At 53.5% G+C, this 17,551-nt stretch overlaps 1 protein-coding gene across 17 annotated transcripts in view; it reads right to left on the bottom strand.

Annotated features, from left to right (window-relative positions):
- Positions 1-1,835: 1,835 nt before the first annotated feature.
- Positions 1,836-17,551, bottom strand: part of SMARCA4 (SWI/SNF related BAF chromatin remodeling complex subunit ATPase 4) — an 80,880-nt gene continuing 65,164 nt past the window's right edge. For 12 of the 17 annotated variants that reach the window (XM_074350782.1, XM_074350783.1, XM_074350788.1 and 9 more), the window contains 5 exons: positions 5,278-5,386; positions 4,851-4,952; positions 4,063-4,195; positions 3,765-3,907; positions 1,836-2,361 (listed from right to left, as the gene is read on the bottom strand). In XM_074350782.1, the coding sequence (XP_074206883.1) occupies positions 2,329-2,361; positions 3,765-3,907; positions 4,063-4,195; positions 4,851-4,952; positions 5,278-5,386 (520 nt within the window). In that variant the 3' untranslated portion in view covers positions 1,836-2,328. Of the gene's footprint in view, positions 2,362-3,764; positions 3,908-4,062; positions 4,196-4,850; positions 4,953-5,277; positions 16,709-17,551 lie in introns of those variants that run through there. The other 5 variants (XM_074350785.1, XM_074350793.1, XM_074350796.1 and 2 more) reach the window with 2 other exon arrangements.

Raw genomic sequence — 17,551 nt, 5'->3', positions numbered from 1 at the left:
GAGGTTAATCAAAGGCATTAGATTAAGAAGCATTTACTCAAGAAAAATGACTGAATAGCAAGGTAAGAGCAATGGGAAGTTATGGGTTTTTTTGTTTTGTTTTGTTTTTTGTTCTCCCAGCTCCTTTTGGCCAGGCCAAGCCATGGAATCACTGCTGGAGGGGGATGATTTGACCTGGGGCTGAGTGGTACCTCTGGCCACTGGGCAAACTGGAAATAGTAGGGATCTCAGGGTGGAATGAATGGGGAAGGCCGAAGTCTCCTAACTAGCTGAGGTTAAGATTACCTTGTTGCAGTCACCTCCTTCCAACCCTGCCCCCACCCTGCCCCCACCCCCCAGAAAAGATCCTGGTTGCAACAGACTGGTAAACGAGTCAGCAATCCATCAGAGGATTGGAGAACGAAACAGTCGGCCCCATGTGTCCTGAGGGTCTGGAGAGCTGCATGCGTGCACCAGGCTGCACAAGAGCTGGAGGGAGTCCAATCAACCCACAAATCCCAGTAACCTGCTCAGCAGGAGGCTGTGGGCATGGGCTGAGAAAACGCAGGCAGGATGGGCAGGGAGCAAGGCCAGGTTTGGCTTGCAAACTGCCTGAGCCTGGGCTGCTGGCACAGGACCTCACTGACTCAGGTGTTTTGAGCACAACCTCTGAGGCCTCCCCGGCTGACCTCAAAGCGAGGCTGACCCCGGGGAGCCAGCTTAAAAACAAAGAATTAAAAACCAATTTTCAAAAACTGAGCAGAGCTATCCATAGCTAGCAGCATCGTGGGGGAGACAGACCCTACAGAGTGAGTTCAGCAATTAGTAAAACAAACACAACAAGACCACCACCACGACAGCTCCCTGTGCTAGGGGTAAACGGGATTCTGAGTTGCTAAAAATCTATTATTTAAAATGTTCATTTTTGTTGGGAGTTCAGGATTTGCAGGTACTAACTACTATATATAAAATAAACAACAAGGTCCTACTGTAAAACAAAAACAAAACCCAAAACCGCAAAGAACCCACAAATATGCCAAGCAATGTCAGAGGAAGAGCCAACCAGAGGCACATTCCTGCGTCTTCAAATTTTTCCTAAGTTTCCCTTGATTTCTGTCACTCTCTCAATTACTTTTATAATAGAAATAATACAATAAAAAGAAAAATGTATTCTAGTGACAATATTTATGTCTTCTACTCCAAAGAAAAAAATGTCCATTTAAAAAAAAAATTGTAAGACACGCAAAGAAACAGGAAAGTGCGGTCCACCCTGAAGAAAAAAGCAGTCAACAGAAACCTTCTCTGTGGGGGTCCAGATGTTGGACTTCAAAGCAGCATTAGGAATATGTTCAAAGAACTAAAGGGAACCATGTTTGAAGAATTACAGGCAAATATGATGATAATGACTCACAAATACAAGGTTTTAATGAAGAGACAAAAACTACAGAACAGAACCCAAAGTAAGTTCTGGACTTGGAAGTTCTCCCTGATCACTCGGGCTCCCACAATGCCCTGGGCTCCTGTGTCATGGCTCTGACTGCTATGTGGCACCTGCCTGTTTATGTGACTGTCTCCCCGACCCCACCTTGGCTGCAAGCAGGGAAGGGACTGAGCTGTTTCCTCCCTGCATGATGGGGCCAGCCTGAATGAATGATGGAGAACAGCAGTGGTGAGAGAGCCAGAGAGAGCCAGGCTGACGTGAGGCCCAGGAAAGGTGTCTTCCTTCTCCCGGGCCTCAGTGTCCCCCCACTGTGAAATGGGTGCCCTGGGATCTGGTGATGGGAGGACAAGGCCCCAGGAATGGCAAGGCCCCACATGGGCCCGCAGTGGGCATTCACCACACCAGGAGCCGGGAATAAGTCCACCAGAAGGCGAGACTTTCGTTGTTTGTTTAATTTATTACTGTTCGACATCCAGTGACATTGACATATCCTCGCTGGGCCTGTGAACCCCGGGCCCTGGCGAGTCTGACCTGTCCAATAAAATACAGTACGAGGAGTGGACGGCTACACACATGCATCCACGACTTAAACTACAGTGATTCCAAACTGTGGCCGAAACAGTACTGCCAGGGAAGGAAAAGAAGAAAAGGTGTCACGTGTTCCCCAATTCATAGTTTTTTTTTTTCTCGTTTTAAAGTTAATGCTGTCACAAACGCTACTGACGCCAGGACAGGGCCAGACACAAACAGTCCTACATCTTCTATGCTGTATAAATATGGAAGATTTCATTTATACACTTTTACCCCAAGGCTGAAACTACATCTGCTGCTACCCGTCCCTGCTAAGGGCTACACCGTCTCGGCTCTGGAACGAGGGGCTCGGGGTCGAGACTCTGGAATGTCGGGACTCAGTCTTCCTCGCTGCCACTTCCTGAGCGGTCCTGGAAGGGGGACAGGAGGAGACAGTGTGAGTCAGCCCTGCCTGTGAGAGCACCCTGACTGGGGCCAACCTCACCTTTAAACGCACTAAACCGCCAAAGCAGGCAGTGGAACCACTTTCCCCGGGTGAGCGCGCGGTACTGGCTCTGTGAGCCTGGAGGCGGACTGGCCTTTGCCCTCTGCCCCTGCTGCCCCGGCCACACCCCAGTGTCTCTTTTCTCTGAGGACCTACGCCCACACTGACTCCTCCTCGGGATCTGGGAGGCTTGCTGGGCCCTCCTTGTGCTGCCCCACTGCTGTCTGCCTGGCCCTGTGGCTTCAAAACCACCTTGGTTCTTCCTGACCACAGGAGATCTTCCCTCCTCTGCAGAAACACTTTACACAGCTTGGCCAGGGCCACAGAACACACTGCTGGATCCAGACCGGGCAGCTGGGGAGCTTTACAGCCCAGACCCTCCTCTCAAGGTACAAGGGCCACCCCTCATGTTCAAAATGTCATTATTGTTCCCGTAAGGTCCCGTATGTCTACAGTCAGACTGACTTTGAGGCACCTGGTTTGCTAGTACAAGTAGCTGTATGAGAAAAACAGCAACAATGAAATGGTGCTTGTCAAGCTTTGGTGGGAGCCGGGCCCCGGGTGATCCATGTGACCCCTGCCCTCCTTTGTAGAAGCGGAAACAGGCTCAGAAGTGAATGTACTGCCCAGGTGCCACGGCAGGCAGGGAAGGGCCAGGTGTCCTGGCCAGAGGCAGAGGGCAAAGCTTATTTAAACCCAGTAAACAGGTCTGCTCCTGGCCGATGCCTGCAAACCATCCACTGCAGGCTTGAAGCTCCTGTGGCTTCTCCCTGGGGTGCAGGGACTGCAGCCTGTGCCAGGGTTGGGGATGACCACTCACAGCCTTGTTCACAGTGTCTGCTACACATCATTTTTATGACTGTGGATTATGGGACTTTTGTTTTTCCCTTGTTTTTTAAAACCCACTACCATTGTTTGGAAATCCTCCTACCCAGGCCAGACCACAGCCAGCAGCAGAGGCCTGCGGGTGCACATGGGGTGGACACCAGGACAGCCTTGGCTGTGGAGGGCCCTGTGCCGAGGGGACAGGGGATGGTCTGGTGGCACCTCCAATTCAGTGCCTCCCGTTTCCATCCTAGATCAAGACCTGGCCCTGTCGGGCTCAGCACGGCAGCCCTGCAGGCTGCTGCAGCGGGAATGAGGTGGGATGCCCTGTCCGAACCCATGCCCATCAGCTCTAAGAGCAGTGGTTCTAGGGTCACAGGGACTCAGGCTGGAATCGCACACCACATGGTGCTGAGCCCCAGCTGCCCCATCTGTGGATGTGGGTGTGGGAGCATCTAGCCTCCCGGGGCCGTGGTGCAAGGCCCAGGGCTTGGGGGGCTTTACCTCCTCCTGCTCCTCCTCACTGTCGTCGTCGCTCACCACTGGCTTGGCCCTGGACCCTCGGCTCGGCCGCCGCCGGCCCCCCTTCAGTCGATCCTGGGCCTTCTCCTTCCGGCCGAGCTTGATCTTCACTTTGACTGAGCGCGCTGGGGTGGGGACCAGAAGGAAAGAAGATATGAGCTCGCACAGCGGGGCCTCGGAGCCAGGGCCCTGGGAGCAGTGACGGCTGTGGACAGATGGGTGTGACCTGCTCGAGCCGACTGGCTATAGCTCCAACCACCCCACCCAGCCCGGGACTCACACTCGGACTCGGAGCCTTCCTCCTCGCCCTCCTCCTCCTCCTCGCTCTCCTCGCCTTCACTGTCGTCCTCCTTCTCGATTTTCTGCCGCACACTGGTGAAGACTGACTGCAGGACAATGGAGTCTTCGTAGATCTGGGGGGAGACACGCAGGGCTCAGGTTGGGGCATCTGATGGGGGGCTGCCTGCCCACCCAACCCAGCCGGCCCTGGCAGAGGGACAGCTCCACAATCCCTTCTCAGCCAGTGTCCCAGAGTGCACCGGGCTAGGAAGCGGTCCTGGACAAAGGTCAGGTGTGTTGGCCCAGAAAATGCCACAGGTTCCTCCCTTCCTCTGAAGTCACAGGAGCATCCATCGTGAAAGGCTCCTGCAGCTACGGTGGAGACTCACGTCCCTCACTGAAGCCAGCATTTTCCCCAAATCTATGACTGTATAATTTCTTCTCCAGGAGGCACCCGTCCCAACACTCAGGCAAATTCTGCTAGGCTGAGGCTCTGCGTGTGTGCGTGAACGCCATCATGGGACAGGGAGCAGCACAGGGCTCCTTCCAAGAGTCCCCTAGTGAATTCCACATAAACTCTGAGATGCACACAGACCGCTCCCAGGGCCACCCCAACGGATGGCGCTGAGTCTCTCTCATGTTTTGCTTCTTTCTGGCCATTTTCTCAGCAATGAGCACACACTGCTTTTGTAATGAGTGAAGCAGACCAAGCTGTGGGGAATTTGTCTTTAAACTGGAAATCCCACAGGGGGCGAGGGGCACACGGCCCAGCCCCGGGGCGCGGCTCACCAGGGAGCCCTCCAGGTTGAAGGTCTGCGCGTTCTGGCACAGCAGCATGACGTCCTTCTCCAGGTCGTTGAGGCTGCGGTACTTGTGGTTGCGGATACGCTCCTGTGGGCAGCGGGAGAAACAGCCTTACCTCGGGGCCCCCTCGTGCCCAGAGACCCCAGAGCTGGCGGAGCCCCTCTGCTTAACGAGATCTCAGCCAAATCCTCAGGCTCTGTGCGGACTCGGAGGCCCAGGCCCACCGAACATAGAGCCGAACAACTGAGGCTGAGCTGTGGGCAATGGGGCCACCTGCCGGCGCATCTGGGACCCTTGAGACCACAAGGAACCCCAAAGGGCAGTGACTGGGCCCCTGGCCGCAAACTGTCAAATGCCAGTGTGGCACACCCCTGCAGAGAGAACCCCTGCCTCCCACTTGACGTGTGGGTACCTTGATCTTCTTGAAGTCCACGGGCTTGCGGATGAGTTCATAGTACTCGGGCAGCTCCTTGCGGGAGGGCAGCTGGATGAACACCTCGCTGAGCTGACGTCCACTGCTGCTGTAAGGAGAGACATGGCGGCATCACTCACAGGCCCGCCTGCTGGGGACCCCTGCCCCACCGGGCCCCCCCACTTCATCGCCAGAGGACAGAGGGTGACAAATTCAAAGCCGACTCAGGAGTTACTTCCTGTACATGTCTGTGCTCTCTTGTGAGTTCTGGAACATTCCTGAGGGGCAGCCACGTACAGAGACACCTACAATGCATTTGAAATGAGGCTCTGAACTCACCCAACTTCCTGGCCTCCTCCGCCCTGGAGGAAACCTCATGTGCCACGTGTAGAAGCCTGCTCAGCACTCGAAAGAGGGAACAGTCCTGAGTACTTACACACAAGAATCAGCTGGCTCGGGGTGGGAGCATTAAGCGCCAGCATCTTGAGAGACCGGGTTTCCAAGCATGTCGTGTGCCTTTTGTAGGCAGCACTTACAAGCAGTGAAATTATGCCCCCTGGCAAGATGCTAACAGAAGACAAAAAGCTCTTTTCTAGTCCTCTCCACTGAGAAGGTGCTTGTTTCTCACAAGCGAGCAGAGGAGACGTGCCACTCCTGAGCCTGGCTGTGCCAGGGCTGGGAGCTCTGCAGTGACAACGTCCCGGGGCCTGACGAGGAGGGGGCGAGTGGGTTCTTCAAGAACTAAAGGATATCAACCCTCTTTCCCTTCTGCTCTGTCAGCCTTGAGAACCAGGATTGTGTCCTGGAGAGACAGAGGCCCAGACGGCGGTCCAGAGAGCTGGGGACCTAGTCATGATCCTTGCTCTGTGGGTCCCCTCTCCACACCCAAGCACCACATACTCTGGCTGTGGTTTCATCCAGGTCCCTGTTGCCTGGGCTCCTCAAAGTCACTTCTAGGAGAGAGCACTGGCTCCCGGTGCTGCTGGTGGGCTGAGCGCCGTCGGCTCCTGGCAGCACTCCCCATCAGCACTGCTTAGTGCCTGGTCTTTTGAGACAATTCTCAGAGAGCAGGGCAGCCCGCCCTCACCTTCCCACTGCCCACGCCACTTGCCTGCACGTCCTGAGTGCATCTTGTCCTCGTTTGTGTTTACTGCTCTATGAGACAGCAGTGACAACAAGACTGCTTCTTGGGGTTTGTCACCGAGGTGCCCCTGATGTCACAACAGCGCTAAGCTCTGCCAGGACTGCCTTTCTGAGGCTGTTGCCATTAGGATGTCTATGCATCAATGAGGCCCCCGGCCCTCCCTCCCCACATGGGGGCCTTATGAGACGCAGGGGCTGGAATCTGGTCCTCGCACATGGGGGCCTTATGAGACGCAGGGGCTGGAATCTGGTCCTCGCACCTCACCAGCCTCAGACAACCACCATCGTTTGGTCTTTGCTCTGGGCCAGATGCCTGACACACACATTCTCACCCAACTCTTGTTATTCCGACTGTGTTAGGAAACAGGTATGGAGCTCAGCCCGCCCAGCCTGGCCTGCTCCCTCCTCCTCAGCGTGAAGTGGAGATGCCTGCATTCAGCCAGGACATGGCCCCCTCTCCTTTCAGACGGCCACATCCTGCCTTATGTGGGGTCAGCTGGTCACAGATCCGGGGGCCAGGCTAGCCCCAGGCCATCATCCCTGTCTGTGAGCCCCTCCCCAGAGGCACCGGCTTCCTTTCCCACATGAATAGGTGAGTGGTTTGGCCACAGACTACTGGAATTTGCTTACATAAACTCTGAAAATGAGAACAGGTTAACGAGAACACGTTGCTGGCTCTACTTTGGATAAGCAGACAGGAAGGAAGTCGACCCACCTTGCTCTGGGCTACTCTGGTCCTAACTCAGCAGAGCCCAGACCCACACCCCCCGACTCCTCAACCCGAACAGGCCCTGCTCCCCCTCGTGACCATCTAAGCCGAGAGCCCTCCTATCTCCTCCTGACAGCGTCATCCTACACTTCCGGTCACAATGCACAGCAAGCAGTGCGTTTCCCACCCCGACCGAGGCCACGTGCCTGCGAGCATGAAATAACAGAAGAGCCTGGGGCAGCAGTCTCCCTCACTGAGCACAGTGGGCTCTGGTATTTCCTGTTTCACTTCTGAGAAATGCCAGCTGTGAGCTACGAAATTCATCCTGCAGCCCACTAATGGGCGTGGAGGGGGTGCTGTGCACAGTGCCAGGTCCAGACTCATTGGGCCCCAGGCCCCCGGTGGCATCCACACAGGTGGTAGGATCTTGGTTGCACATGGCCCTGCAGGGAGCTCGGGAACAGGATGCTAGGGCCACGATACAGAGGGAAGTTCTGTAGTATGACCCCCTCATCAATCTCCAGAAGAATGGTGCCCTTGAGGACGCCTAATGACCCTTCTCTGGCATGACCTCCTAGGAATGCAGATGGCCGGGGACCGGTGGTACATGAGGGAGGGACAGAGTGTGAGAACCACAGGGGGCTTTTGATAGTGAAGACCTCTTGGAAAGCCCCTACCATAAGATTTAGGTTGCAAAAGTGCTGAGATACCATTTTTAATCCTTAGAAGATCCCTGGAGAGGCCCCCACACACCAGGGGCTGGTGTGGCCGGCTTGGGCTGAGAGCCTTCCAGGCTTGATCACCAGTCCCCCGATCTGTGTCAGAGATGGACCCACCACAGCTCCCGCCCCGCTGGAATGGAGCCCAGGAGCTTCTGAGGGCTGCCTGGCCCTCCAGGATGGCCTGTCCCTGACCTCTGACGTCAGCACCCCTCTCCTCAGGGTCACCTCAGAATCATCAAAGCGGCTGCTCCCCAAAAGAACCCCAGCTCCCGCCCTCATCTCTGCGTAAATGTCACCTCCCCAATACCGCACAATAAAAAAGATGACTGAGACGAGCCACAAAGGCACGAATCTTCAGTGGGCTCCTGTGAGCCTCCTGACCTCCAGCACTTGGCTAAGGTTGGCCTCTTCTTGAACTTGAGGTTCTGGGACCTCACAGGGAGAGCATTAGGCCTGGTCTCCCTGAGACGCATGGCGTGGCAGCAGCTCATGTGATTCAAGGCTGCCTGATGCCCTGTTGTGGACACATGCAGCAGTCCCCTTGTCCACCTGCTGTTGACAAGCACCCAGGATGTGTCCAGTCTGCAATGTTACAGGGAGGCGGCTGCGGACACTCTTTTCCAAGCACTGGGCTCGAATCTCTTAGGAAGGTACTGGGGGTGGAGTGCCTGATCCCCCGGCAGGGTGCTCAGTTCTGGTAGTCACTGAGCCCATGGTCACTTCTCTGGCAGCAAATGAGCCATCCTACAACCTGGGTAGGGGCCAGCATCTCCTGTGGTTCTTAATTCACTTTTTCTTGATGAGCAGCAGGGAAGCTGGGCACCTTTTCACAGGAGAACTGTTCCTCTCATGACCTCTCCCAGGCAGTACCGGTTCACCTGGGGAGACCTTTGTCAGACATGTTTACCACAAACACCTTCTCCAGTCCACGGCATGTCCTTTCTCCCTTGACAGTGTCTTTTGGTGACTGGATCTTAGTTTGGATCAACGTCTGACTCATCAGTATTTCCTTTTATACTTGGTGTTTCTCCTGTCCTGTTAAAGAAATCTTTGCCTACCCTGAGGTCACAGGTATTGTACTTCCTTCTAGAAGCTTTGCTATTTTAACCTTTACATGTTATTAGGCACGAGGCACACTGGTGAGTTTTTGTCCACAGCAGCTACCATTCTCCCCACCGTATCTCGTCTGTCTTCACCAGCCAGAACACAAGCCACGAGGGCAGAGACCTCATCGGTCTTACTTGCTCCATCTTTTGCACCAGGAACAAAGCCAGGTACACGTAGGGGCTGAAAAAGCATTTTAAATGAATAAAGGGCTCAGGATGAAAGTCTCAGGGCCACGGAACAGGGTTCAAACTCAGGTCTCACCAAGGATGTCTCTGAGCAAGGGTGCCTCATCACCCCTCACCCGCGTGGTCATTTATATACCACCCTGTTCCAGAAAGGACTCTGGTGGCAAGCACCAGGAATCCCACTGCCCAGAGAGTGTGCCCATGGCAGCCTCCTATCTTGTGAGACTTGCTCTGAAGAAGTTTCTGCAGGCAGATTGTCTGGAACTCCTTCTCTGGCCCTGCCCCGTGTCTGGCCACCTGGCAGTGGTGGGGACAAGAGTGAAGGAGCCTGGGAGAATCCTGAGGCTGTGAGGATTGGCCCTGTGACCCCAATTTAAACACGAGGGAAGGAAGCGCCCAGCAGGGCCCTCATGCCTCCAGTCTGGGCTGTCACACTCGCAATGGAGGCTGATACGTGTGACAATGAATGAGAATAATGGTAACGTTCTTCTCCTGCCTCTAGACGTCAGCTCCCACAGCAGGGATGTTCTTTTATCTCATTCACTGCCCTGTCCCCACCACCATGAGACATGAGAAATTGGAGGCCTCCGAGTGACTAAGGCCTTGTCTGGCACCCCCAATTCCTTCCACATCTGGCCCAGTGGTAACTTACTGAAGCAAGTTTGTGGCAACAAGTCTAACCACATGGTGGGGAAGGCCTTGTCTAGTTTTACAAGCCCTAGTCTGTGGAGACCAAAGAGCCCTGATGGGGATCCTTATTTAACTTGCCCAGATGGCATCTGCCTCCTTATGGATATGCACCCTCCTCAACGCCAACTCAGGGTTCTGGTGGGGCTGCCCACCATCAAGTCCCAACCTCTCCCCCAAGACTCAGGCAGGACCAAGCACAGCTCCTCAGCCATCTGGTCTCAATGGCTGGCCCAGGCAAAGCCCTGGGACACAAGCTAGCGAATCAGAGCTCTTCCCTGGGCCTTTCTACCAGGATCTGGGGAAGCACAGGTCAATTTCCTCTTGGGGTGTGAGGCCTTGAGGACTGTGCCCAGACCCGTGGGAGCCATACAGGTAAGAAGAGAGGTGGCAGATGGCTCTGGGTCCTGAAAGCTAGTCTTCACTAACTCCTCCATGGCCTCCAAGCTGATAGAATCCCTATTCTGCCTGAGGGGCTCAGAACTGGGCTCCTAACACATAGAGCCAAAAAGACCACATTTCACATGTCCCTTCCATGTGTCCTATAAACAAAATTACAACATGCAAAGGAGAAACAGAGTCAGAAGAGACCATCTATCGGCATTCTATTCAAACAGATGGAGAAACCAGATAGGTTATGACAGCTGGCCCAGACACAGAAATTGGTGGCAGGTAGGACTCCCCTAGGCTACGTCAGGGTCTCCCCTATCCTTCCCCATATGCTAAGCCAAGGGTCAGCAAACCCTTTCTGTGAACAGCCAGTGTAAACGTCTTAGGCTTTGCAGGTTATGCCACCTCTCACAACTACCCAACTCTGCTGTTGCAGCAAAGCAGCCACAGATAATAGGCACATATGTACGTAAACATGGAGTTGGGCTGTGTTCTGGTAAAACCTAATTTATGAAAAATGAAATTTGACTTTTCTATGACTTGATATGATGAAATATTCTTCTTGTGATTCTCTGAAATTCACTTAAAAAAAAAACAAAACCATTCTTAATTCACAGACTAAACACATAAAAAGTAGTAGGTCATATCTGCATTTTTGCAGATTTTCAGATTTAATCAAAGCTGCTGACTCCTGGTATGAATCCTAAAAAGAACAGAGAGAAAGTCTGTATTGAGATGATAACATACTGTCTGGTACCTTCCATTCTTCATCCTCTGACCAGGGCAGACATTGCAAGTGCATCACAGCATTATTCCCTCAAGCTCAAATGGCCTCAGGCAGGCAAAAGCAATCAACTGAACATCGTACTCAAGATACATCCTATTTGCCTCCCTCCCTGTCCCTCAGCCCCATTCTCCTTCCTAGCTTAGACCAGCTTAGACCCTCTTTCTAAATTTCCCAATGACATCTTCTATCCCTGGGACCATTTTCTCTTTTGATTCTCAATCAGTGAACTGAGCCAGCAAGGGTCCTGGATGCAAGCTGTTCAGGATTTTGAAAACTGACTTAGCAGCGGAACATTTATCTGAAACAATCTCAGAAGGTACACCATATGTGAAATTTGAGAATGAAATAATGAAACACTTTAAAGAAGTATTAGGACAAAATTACTTTACAGGTTCAATTTTTTGACCCATTACAAGTTCAAGCCTATCTTGAGAAACCTGGGGCAGACCCATAGACAAATATTCGCTAAGAGCCCTCACCTGCTGGGCATGCACTCCTAAAAGAGAAACCTCAGTGTCAGATTTCTGGCTGTGGTACAGGAAAAGTCCTGATGCATGCATGAGTGAAAGGAAACGATATTCACCAAGGAACCTGCCAACAAGAAAGGTCTGCAGGCCGCCGGTGCTGGACTCTCAGCACACCCTTCCAACAAAGAGGGAGGGCGGAGAAGCTTTATTTTGGGTCTGCATGCTGAGGGCCAGATGTTATGATGTAGCTTATGATGCTGATTAAGTATCTAATGAACTAATAGTTCTACATGAGCCAACGATATACCTGGGGGCTCATATTTCTTAACAGCTCCACAGTATAACCCAGTATCATTTTAAGGAACCCTGACCACTGTCACCCCCACCCCCACCTCTGTAAGCTGGATTTGAAACCACTAAGTTTGAAACCTTCATTTTGGAGGTTAAACCTGGCTTTGGAGAAGAGACACATGAGGCCCAGGGTCACACAGCAAGCAGCAGAACTGGGGTCATAATCCAGGCTGGCTCTCAGGTGTGGCCTCTACTCCAAGTGTGCGTGACAGTTTCCCTAAGCAGACGGCAAGGCCGTGAGGACCAGCACTGTGCTCTGCCGTGGCAGATGCTTGAAGACATTAGCTGTGGGCGACGAGGACACAGAACAGAGCACCGTGACCTGCAAAGAACACTTCTCAGGATCAAGGAGAAGATGAAAATGAGGCAAAGCAAGCCCGAGTGCAACAGATAAGGTGGGAGGAGCTGGGCATGTGAGTGCAGAGAGGCCCAAGGCCTGAGTGACCGAGGTCCTGAGAAGCTTGCTTCCAGTCTGGAGTCCTGCCTGCTGTCACCCCAGGCAGCTCTGACAGGGCAGAGTGGCTCAAGACAGAGGAGGCCTCGAGCCCCTTCTGAAGAGGCAGGGACTGCAGGATCACCACATGGGAAGCCAATGGCACTGGGGGCCCTGGACCACTCAGAGGAAGGGGCTGGGGTGTGTCTGGGGGTCGGCAGGCTAGGAGTCTGCACTGCTGCCATGCAGATCCCAGACCCACCCCTACATCTCCTTGTAGGCCTGCACAGCTACTCCCTCTCTCTGCCCTCCTGCTAACTTTTTTGTTTGTTTAACTTTTTTAAATTTAAAAAAATTTTTTCATTTTTTTTGCTTCCTGCTAACTTTTAACCTTAGTTAACTTACATTTTTAACCAGTTTCAGCTCAGAAGTTTGCCATTTCTCAATTTATCTTACAAATCTTGTATCAGGCGGTCTCTGGGCCTCATTTAAAATTTTACCTGTATTTGGTGATTTCTCATTTGACCCTGACTTCGGACCTTATTCATCCCTTCCCCTTCTCCTTGTTTTTTTTTCCCCCAGTCATTTGGATTTTTCCATTTTACATCTCCTGTCTCACATTTGTACTCTTCCATTTTCACAAACGTTCATTTACTATCTTCCCTCTGCACAGCAGCATGTGACCACCAAAACTCATGGAGAATGTCAGGGGACCTCACTGGGGATGCAGAGGCTGGCAGATGGCATGAGGGTCAGGCTGCGACCTGCTCACCCAGAGCTACTTGTTTCTGGAGTCCAGGTCTGTGTACCTGGCCTGTTTTAAGCTTTTATGTAAATCTAGTCTTAAGACCTGTAAAACCAGAATCCATTTTCTTTTTTATGTTTGTTTTTGGTGTGACCTGTCTCTACCATGGCCATTACCAGCAAGGAGTGAAGCCTGGGGATAGAATCAGACTAACTAGGCAGGTGGGGCTTCTTCCAGCAAATTCTGTAGCAGGCTCAGAACTTCAGCGCGGCTCAGCAAAGCCACCCGGGCTAATCACCCTGTGGCCCTGAGCCCTACTGGGCCACCCGCCCAGCCTGCGCCCACACTCAGGCTGGCCCGGGGACTGCCGATGGGGATCACCACTTTTCTCAAGACAGCGTCCTAGATGCCTCTCCCACCAGGCTCGGGACTGGGTGCCAAGCAGAGAGTGCTGACCCTCGCCCTGGCCGCACAGGCGGAGGGCTGCCTCCTGCTCCCGGTGCGCCCATTCTGAGCTTGGACCAGCGCGGCCTTCCAAAGGCCGGGCAGGAGAAGCCTGAGGCCTCCCTGCGCCTCAGGGAAGAGAACCCAGAACAGCCCACCCTCTGCCCTCTCCCAGCTCCCCAGGGGCCTGGTCTGAAGGGCCCGGAGTCACTTAGGATGTCCTCTCCTGGAGAATGCTCCTGCATGATAGCCTGCCCTGGGCCTTGTTACTCTGCCCCAGTTTTTCTTCTAAATCAAGGCACAGCCTTTCAACTGAAGAACCACCTACTTCTTGATTCTAATCAAGGCAGTGCAGGTCTCCTGCAAGGGCAGAGGGGAAGTGCTGACAGGGGTGGGGCAGTGGCCACCAGGCCCAGGCCCAAGGAAGCTGCCACCGTCCATGTGGCCAGGGCCCTTCCCCACTTGCAGTGGGACATAGCGCTGGTGTCTGGCTGCGTGCCTGGCCCACATCATCTCACTGGGGGTCTCCACAATCCCATGTAGGGCTTCCACTTCTATGCTGCACACCTGGAAACTGGGGCCTGGGGGTGGGTGTTGGACCTGGATCCCTGTGACACTCAAGCCCTGCAGTCCTCACAGGGTTGCTGCATCCTGGTAGAGGGAGGGGTAAGGGGACCCAGAAGGCCCGCCCAGGGGGCTCAGATGTGGGAGACAGCCTGGGCGGCCTGTACACATCACCATCCTTCTGAGCCACTGGGAGTAACTTGTGAGTATCTCCTGAAAACAAAGATGTTTTCTTCCGTGACCTTAGCATGGTCTTCAAATTCAGGAAACTTGGTTCTGACCCGCCTCCACTGCCCAACGCACAGGCTTTATAGCAGCGACAATTCTGCCCTGTAGCTGTTAATAAGCTCTGCTCTTCAGCCAGGGGGGCACGGAGGGGCCCATGGGGTCTCCTGGAGCCTGTCTGCACATTTCTGAAGCCTCCCCAAAGGTACACGGGATGTGCCCCACAGCCCACGCCTGCTGACGGGCATTCGGGGCGGTGCCCGAGTGCCTTGGCCACCAGCTGAAGGTCAAGGGAGAAGATGCCAACTGGCAGCACACCCAGCCCCACAACAAGTTCCTGGCCGGACCCCGGAGCCTAGCTTATCTGCACGTTTAGATTTAAAGTGAAAATCCCTGCTCCCAACATACTTCCTTAACTGTGGTTTCTCTTTTGGCTGCTGACCCAAGGGTTCCCCCACGAAGTCCTGAGATTTCCAGCACCAAGAAGAGGGTGCCCTGGCTGTGGCCTGGGCCTCCAGTCCCCTGTCCGTCTGCCTGTGCCACTCCCTCCGTCCTCTTCCTGGCGGGGCCCGCTTTTCCTTCTGTGGAGGTCACCCTGGCAGGGAAGCGATGGTCAGCTGCGCAGGACCGCAGACTGTTCGAGCGGTTTCCCACTGCGGCCCCACAGCGGGATGGGCATTCTCACCCTGACCCAGCAAAGCCCTGCAGCCCCGAGGCTGGGGCTGCACAACTCCAGGGAGTGCCATTCAGGGCGCACAGGGGAGGGATGGGTGTGGCAGCCCTGCATCTGAACAAGTGTGAAGGGAGCAAAAAGCTTCCAAATCAGGACATTAGCCGTGTACGGACGAGGACGTAAATGCAAAGGTGACATCGAACACTGCAGTGCTATTTAACACAACTGGGGGGTGGCCTTGAAATGAACAATCAATAGCGACACTCAGAGTGGCACGAACTGCTGGCGGGCGGCCCTGCTCAGACACAGCTTCTCTCTGGAGCCACCACATCGAGGTGCCATCCTGGCTCCCACCGCGGTCACCGGGGGCAGTAACAGCAGCAACGCAGCCCCCTGCTCAGCAAGCTAGGCTCCCCACTCCAAATCCAAACGCCGACAACATACTGTAGTCATTTTTTGGTGTCCAAGCTGTAACAATTAGTTCTCTCCTCATGATCCAGGTTTAACTCAAGCACAGGGTTTAGCTAATCACAGGGTTCTAGAAAGCAAATGGGTTTTTTAAATTCAGAGTTTCATTTTCTCTTCTGCACAGGAGCAATCGAAAGTCTGAGATAGGAGAGCACCTGTTAGGCTACCCCCAGTCTCATTCCACCCTCATTCTCACCGTGTTGCACGGTGGTTAGTCCCTCAGAAGGTGTGTGACAGGTGTGTCATAAAGAATTTTACCCGGCCAAAGAAAGGCCTGACCTTTGCCCCTGGCTCCTGGGAGGCCATCTCTCAGTTCCTGAATGTCCTGTCTGATGTGGTGTCTTTGTTTTGATGGGGGTCTTCAGCCCAGAGTCTAGAATATGACTCAGGACAGGGGTGTTGGCTCACGTGGCATCAGCTTGACCACAGAGAGGCTGGAGACCTGGCAGTCATGCAGGCAGGCAGCTGTGTGTACACGCCCAAGCGCCAATAAAAACTCCAGACACCAAGGCTTCCCAAGTTGGCATCTTCTCATAGTGTTGCCAGGGAAGCCAGCGCCGCCAGCGCCGCCTCACGGGGAGTGCAGCAGGAAGCCCTGAGTGCGGCGGTCCTTGGATGCTGCTCCCTGCCCTCCCTCCTCGGCTGGTTTTAATCTGTGTCCTCTCACTGTAATAAACCATGACCACGAGTATAACAGCCCGCAGATAGTTCTGAGAGGCCTCCTAGGGAATTACTGAGCCTAAGGGTGGTCATGGGGGGCCCTGAACTCTGCCGCTGCTGTCAGAAGAGAGGGTGGCCTATGGACCGTGTTTAACTTTAGCTGGGCAAACCATACTGTGGTTCTCCCCATGGTTTCAAATTCAGTTTGTTAAGAACATCAAAAATGGCCATTTAAAAAGTCAGCATGGTACCCGAACATCATCTTTGGCAGCATTTGCCGTTCAAGTGACTTTTCAACGCGATGATTTTGCTGAGTTGACATGACTCACGTGGTCTCTTCCTGCGTGGCCACCAGCAAACCAGCGAGTGGAAGGACCCGCTCCAATTGTGAACTGAACGTTTCTCAAAGCCAGTGAGTGGGAGGCTTCCGTTAATGGTCACGTTCACGCTGTCCCGCTTGGAACTCCGCCACACTTCTCCCCAGTCTGACGGCAAACTCCCAGTTCTGCACCACCATCCGTTCCAGGAGGACGTGAGGTTAAATGTAAACCACGGGGAACATCCTCTGCTGAGACAGCGCCACGTGGGTCAGACACAGCTGGGAGCAGAGCTCTGAGTGTTGGGGTTCTCATTAGGCCGGATCTCAGAATCCCCACCAGGCTCTCAGCATCCTGCAAGAGAATGGTCTTGACAAGGGTCCCTGACCCGTAAGAGCTGGTTTTAATCTACTACCCGATTTACCACCCAGTCTTGCACAGCTGGAAGAACAACTGTTTGTGGTGGCCAGGGGCAGGGGGGAGGCATTTTCTCACATCACACAACGTACAGCTAAATGCAATGCTCGGATGGATTCTCTGTAAGACACAGGATAGCCAAGAAAGTGGACTGACATTTGACTTTTTTTTTTAGTTTGAAAATATCCAAAGCCTTATCAACAAATGCAGGATGCTGTTTCCAAGTGTCCACTTTTTTTTAACCGAGGTGTAACCAACTACAGGAAAGTGCACATATCTTAGGTGCACACATGGTGAGTGTTTCACGTGCACAAAAGATCCCAGCGTCCCAGGTTCCCACATGCCCCTTCCTGACGTCGGGTAACCAGTTTGATGCTCAACACTATCCATCAGCTTTTGAACTTCCTATAACTGGGAACACATAGTAGGCACTTTTTAGTGTCTGGCTTCTATCACTCAACAAAATGTTAAGATCCTTCCCGGGAGTGGTGGTCTGTCTGCTCTAGCGGCTGTTAGAATTCTTCTCTTTGATGAGGTCACCGTGGACACGTTCTCCTGTGGGTGGACACTGGGCTGTTCCATTTGGGGCAGTTACAATCAGAGCTGCTCTGGACGCATCTGCCCACATCTGTTGGCGGACCTGTGCACTCAAGACTAGGACTGAAGTGGCTGGGTCAGAAGCTCTCTGAGTGTTGAGCTATAGAAGACACTGCCAAGAGCTACATGTTCCCATGGCAGCGTGTGATGTCCTTGGTGACACTTACAGGGATTTCAGCCATT

Source organism: Camelus bactrianus, chromosome 22 (assembly GCF_048773025.1).
Source record: "Camelus bactrianus isolate YW-2024 breed Bactrian camel chromosome 22, ASM4877302v1, whole genome shotgun sequence".
Taxonomy (NCBI): Eukaryota; Metazoa; Chordata; class Mammalia; order Artiodactyla; family Camelidae; genus Camelus; species Camelus bactrianus.
The sequence above is the reverse complement of the archived record's forward strand: the minus strand, read 5'-3'. Positions and strand labels throughout refer to the sequence as shown.